The following is a 5,800-nucleotide window of genomic DNA, read 5'->3' as shown; positions in this document are numbered from 1 at the left end:
ATACAGTAGGGTCGAACTGACCACCCTCGTAATACTGTCTGTCTGTACGTCACACGCATTTTTCTCGGAGACGGTTGTAGCGATTGGCACCAAATTTGGTAGAAAGGTGGAAACTATGAACGCTCACGCATATAGTGAGTTACACCCTTTTAAGTCGAATTTAAGGGGGGTCCTCATACATGCAAAAGGGGGGTGTACATTGTTTTTTTATCAAATATAGTCATGTGGGGTAGCAAATTAAAGGTCTCGGTTAGTAATTTTTGAAGCCGGTCTTAATTTTTGACATTTGTTGAAAAGGTGGGGAGTGGAGGGGGTTGAAAGTGATCATTTTTTTAATGAACCCATTCTCAGAAGTTGTTTAACCGAAAAATCTGAAAAAAAAACAGGGGGCTGCCACTATATGGTGCCTAGGTTCCGAAATACCCTGTTCAAATAAAGTTAATAATAGTACATTGCTATACTTTTTAGTAATTGACAGGAAAACCCCCCTTAAGTTCACTGTAGAATCACAAAATTTTGCAGCAATGTCGGCTAGAGCATAGAGCATGAATTTGGTGAAAATCGCGCTATTACTAACAAAGTTATACTAGGTCAAAACTGTCGCTCCTCTGCAAATTCAAGACTATGAATGTCAATATCACTTGAAAGTGAATATTTTCACATAATACAATATATGCATATTTTACGTGCTACATGCTCATTGGACAAATGCACACTCAAATCTCTTTATAAAAGAAATACACAAAACCTTTCATACCTGAAGCGTCTAGCTTCCGATTTCCCGACTTGTTTTATTTTTTTTTATTCTTTTATTCCTGCATAAGCAGTTGCAACGAATCTGGCAATGAGGCTTTCCTACAACATCGTGTTCTGGTTTTTGTGACAGCTGAAGACGTACTCATAAGTTTTGGTAAGAGGTAGCGTTTGAAGAAATCCTCCGAGATTCAAATCCAGCTATGGTACGTCACCGTTATTATCACACACATTATGGAATATCAAACAAACGCGAAAAGAAGCATTCACTCTGGACGATACTCCGGATTGCAACATAAGGAACCCTAAATCACCTGTTTTCAATGTAATACGTGCGTTTGTAGGATGTGTGTTTGGAGGACTTTTGCCAGGATTTAGATTCAGTACACTAAAAATGCAGGTCCATCCGAATGAAGGCTATCTTATCTCAAGCTCAAAAACAGTTTTATAAGACTAAATCATAGTAAATCAGGTACTAATAGTTGCTTGCCACACGGTAACACATCTAAATATGATTAAGCTGATTGGAACCAAGTAACTCTACACAATAACAATCGAAAATTAACTCATTTTTATTCCAATTTCAAGATAAGGACAATCAAATAATCTATTCAGTTAATTGAGTATTTATGCGTCACGTATTTATTTCTATACAAACATTTCAAGTCCTTGTCAGCCCACACGCACTTATCATCGTTATCAGGATTTGAAGTGAAACACTTCTTCATATTCTCCTTGCTGACTTCCAGCCCACCATCTTGAAAATCTGCGTAGGTCTTGTCAATATTATAGCCATTGGTATCATCCCAACTTCCGATTTTAAGTGCCATACAGCGAATAAAGCATTTTGCTTCGTGACCCATATCTTCTTCATATTGTGGATTGTTCAATTTCTCAATGACTACGGCTGGGACCTTTTCGGACTTGAAACACTCCTCGCGGTATTTTAGGTATTTCTCCTTAGGAATGGCGGAAGCCTGAAATAGCAAAATAAACTCAATACTCCCCCCCTTTCGAATAGAAGTATTTCACTTACCATGGCCACCATTGCAAAAAGAATTATGAAAAGTTGCATTTTGTTAGTTTCTATGAGTTCGTGGAGCTCCAGGAGTACAGATAACAACTGACGATTTTCAGAGGCTTGGAAAATATTTATAGACAAATCTGTATTAGAGATGGAAAGCTCAATGTCTGGAGGAGAGAGTTACTAATGTTGTAATTTTTACGGGGGTAGCTGGAAAATAATTTACTGTACAGATTAAAGCTTCATTCACATTCGTCAGCAAGTCGGGAAATCAGAAGCTGAACGCTTCGGATACAAAGGATTTTGTGTTTTTCTTATGTGAGGAACATCCGTTGCACGCTTCATAGCTAAAAATTCAAAATATTTCTTTATGTACAGATAATCCCTGAAACAGACAGAAACGAATTTCCATTTCATGTATGAAAATGGAAAAAAAACTATAGTCACCTGCATACATACAGGCCTCATAATTTTGAGATCGCCAGAGCACCCTCCTTAGGAATAGGTATTAGGAGAGTTGATTTCCAGGAGAAAGGCAAGTGTCCGTAATTCAGGCAGAGAATGGCGAGGCGTTTACTAATGGTGGGCGCACACTTCCACAGAATTGGTTTGGAGACACTGTTAAGGCCCAATGATTTTTAAGGTTTTGTGTAAACACAATGCTATCTGTCCGTCTGTCCGTTTTTTAAGGAGGTGGAAATCGTCAAAAATTCTGACCTGGGCACGTCAGAGTGAGGGATTTTTACCCATTAAAACCACAACTCGACCGACTCCCCCCCTCTACCCCGTGGAGCCACCTTTAGGTATTACATCACGGGGTGGAGTTAGCTTACTTTAGCTAGGTCTGCTTCCGTCTACCGGCGGGGTTCTTACCCGCGCCTTCCTTATTTCTTCTGCTTTGGGCAGTTAATCCTGCTGCGGATCCCAATCCTCCTGATAAGCTGCCATTCTTCGGACAACATTTTTGCACTTCACCTAGAGTTTCCTCTAGGTTCCTTATTTCCCGAACCTAGGACATTGGAAGAATATGTGTGCCTGATCCTCTGGGACCTCGTCGCAGTTTGGATAATTAGATAAGTTGTCCAATTTAACTCTACACAGGTATTGACGGTATCCTCCATGGCTAGTGAGAAACTGGGTGAGATTGTAATTGATCTCCCAATACTTTCTTTCCAGCCACTCCCCGATGAAAGGGATCAACCTGTAAGTCTAACGACCCTTTTCTCATTGGTTCCATCGCTGTTGGCATCTACTTATGGATCCCTTTTGGCTTTTTTTCCCTGCGATAAGGGAGAGATGAACCTGGTGTTATAAATGTTCATCATCTCGGTTGCCAGGATGTCAATCGGCATCATTCCCGAGATGACGAACGCTGCATCATCTCAGACGGTCCTGAAGGCAGAACACACCCTTAAGGCTGTTCTTCTGTAGACCGTACTCAGTTTATGTGCATTGCCTAACACATGTAATGCTTTTCCCAAAACTGTGGCTGCATACAGCAAAATAGAACTCACCACGTTGACTATGAGCAGCAGGATACCGCGATCCTCCTACGTTTGGCATCATCCTTGCCAGAGCCATACTTGTAGTGGATGCTTTTCGCAAGTATGCTCTCTCCCCAAGTATTTGATGGCCGGCTTGGAAGCGATGATATGATTCCCGATTCTAATTCAAGCTTAATTTCTCTTGTGGCACTGTGATGAGGACCGCTTCCGCCTTTTCTTCCGCGAGTGCCAGTCCAGCACTCTCTAACCAAGCCTTAACAACACTGATTGCTTCGCTTGAGTACAACTCAGCATCCTCGAGATGCTTTGCGACCCCAACCAGTGCTATTTCGTTGGCGTAACCCACCACCGTGGCGTCCTCCGGAACCGGAAGGTTAAGTACATCATTCCACAGTAGTGGGCCCAGTACAGAGCCCTGTGGGACATCCGCGAAGACATTGTACTCCTTGGGTCCATCCTCGGATTTATACCGGAGCATCCATTCTTGCAAGTCGCTATCGATAATAGCGCCAGGTAGGTGGGAACACCAATCATCGCCAGAGAATTTCGTATAAAGTTCCAATTGGCCGAGTTGAATGCATTCCTCACATCCAGGCTCACCACCACACAATAATTGCTGGTACAAAGCCTTCCGTGAATTGCATTTTCGTCCAAGCCAGTAACCATTTTGATGGCATCAATAGTTGATCTGGCTTTGCGGAACCCATACTGAAAGGCCCCTTTGGCTTTCGACGACTGGGAGTAATTTATTATATATTGCCCGCTCCAACATTTTTCCCATAGTGTCTAGAAGACATATGGGTCTATAGGAGGATGGTTCCCTTGGAGGTTTACCAGCCTTAGGCAGCAGCACCAGCTTCTGCCGCTTTCATGGTGCAGGAAAGACACGGAGATGATCGGCCTCTGAATCGCCCCGTCACGATTTTATAGGCGCTACTCCACGGATTAATGTCCGCTCCTTAAATCATTCCCTCTTATTCCGCTTCTCTACAGGCATGCTCCTTTTGCCCTTGATCGATCCTAGCTCTGTGGCAAATCGATCCAAGGCTGGCAAGTTCGCTATTCCACCAATAATTGGGTCTTCTAGGCCTCATTTTGTCAATGTCTTCCTAAATTCCGGGTATTTATCACTTCCGGAAATATGTCGGTTATTCCGTCCCTCCTTTCCTTTATACAGAATGCAGTTGGGGTCTCTGTTGCACTCCTTGGTAATATGTCCTTTCTCCCCACACCTTCGACATCGATTGGACCGACCGATGCCGCTGGTGCATGCCTTCGTGAAGTGTCCAAACAATAGGCATTTGAAGCACCTCTCTAAAGAGATCTGTTTCCTTAGTCGGTAAATAACCCATCCAATCCGAACCTTCCCTATGGCCTACAAATTCTGCGCTGACTCCACTCGCAGTCGCATTGTGGCCGTTTGAGTACCGTCATAAGCTTTTCTTAGGCTCAAGATAGATTCTTCGCTAAATTCCTCCAAATTGAGTTGTTGCTTCAAGGCAGGCTCTTTGTCTCGCACTCGCTTACTTGAGCGAAGGTCGATGACTTTGTGCTTTGGTGTCACTTGGGTCGGCCATGACACTGTTGGGGCTGCCATGTTCGGCTTTTCCTTAGGCTTTATTATTTCTTCCTGCGACCCATTGTTCTCAATGGCTTGGTGCACGTTGTGCTTGTCCTTGATGAATTCTCAAGCTGGCTGTGCTTGGCAGAGTTGTGTTTTGCTTGAACGCCTCCTTCTCCAAACCTAAAACACTTCTAGTATTAGATGCCACGGTGGCCAAGTTTTCCACCAGCGAGGTACTGCGGTCGATGTATATCGACGGCCGGGAGCCCGCTTGCTCACTCTCAAAAGCCGCCGGTACTGGTTCTGAGCCCCTGCACGGAAACTTTACTCTTTCTGAAATCGTCCATGTTGGTTTTATTTTCTGGGTGTACGTCCCATAGCCATTTTGGTCCACGCACCAGAGATGAGCAAACACTAGCCAATGCACAGTCAGTGAAGCCCATGGTGTTTTACGTAGGCACCTGTCGTGAGACTTAATCCTACGGTTCTCTTAAGATACGGATTGATTTTGTGACCACAATCAGAGCCCCGCTGAGACGCGCAACAACGGTACCAGTCTATACCAAGTGCATGGCTTAGCATTCATACTGGTGGATGCAAGAATTACCTAAATCTCTACCGAACTATGGAGTACGGCACCCGTGTTGATACGCAACACCACGTAGAGGCCCGAAGGTCTCTTCTCGCTTGAGCACAATCACAACCACCATGAAACTCCCTCTAGGGGGGCCAACCGCAAATAACCGAGCTGTCCTCACATACAACAGGAGTTCACCCGAAGTATATGAGTCCAGGGGTATGCCCCCCCAATCCGCCAGCTAGAGTCGCGCCTGATGGGAGATCTGGCCACTCCTCACAAGTCCGTTTGTTCGTCTGTCCGTCTGTTTCTCACATAAGATAAACAAAAAACCTTTATACCCGAAGCGTCCAGCTTCCGGTATTCCGACTTGTTTT

At 44.1% G+C, this 5,800-nt stretch overlaps 1 protein-coding gene across 1 annotated transcript; it reads right to left on the bottom strand.

Annotated features, from left to right (window-relative positions):
• Nucleotides 1–1,301: 1,301 nt before the first annotated feature.
• Nucleotides 1,302–1,947, bottom strand: LOC119655003. Its single transcript, XM_038060671.1, has 2 exons — nucleotides 1,790–1,947; nucleotides 1,302–1,730 (listed from the first exon to the last, which is right to left on the bottom strand). Exons 1-2 carry the CDS (start codon nucleotides 1,826–1,828, stop codon nucleotides 1,365–1,367), a joined length of 405 nt encoding a protein of 134 aa, XP_037916599.1. The 5' UTR covers nucleotides 1,829–1,947; the 3' UTR covers nucleotides 1,302–1,364.
• Nucleotides 1,948–5,800: the final 3,853 nt, after the last annotated feature.

This window comes from Hermetia illucens, chromosome 4 (genome assembly GCF_905115235.1).
Source record: "Hermetia illucens chromosome 4, iHerIll2.2.curated.20191125, whole genome shotgun sequence".
Taxonomy (NCBI): Eukaryota; Metazoa; Arthropoda; class Insecta; order Diptera; family Stratiomyidae; genus Hermetia; species Hermetia illucens.
Note: the sequence above shows the minus strand (reverse complement) of the source record. Positions and strands in the feature narration are given on the sequence as shown.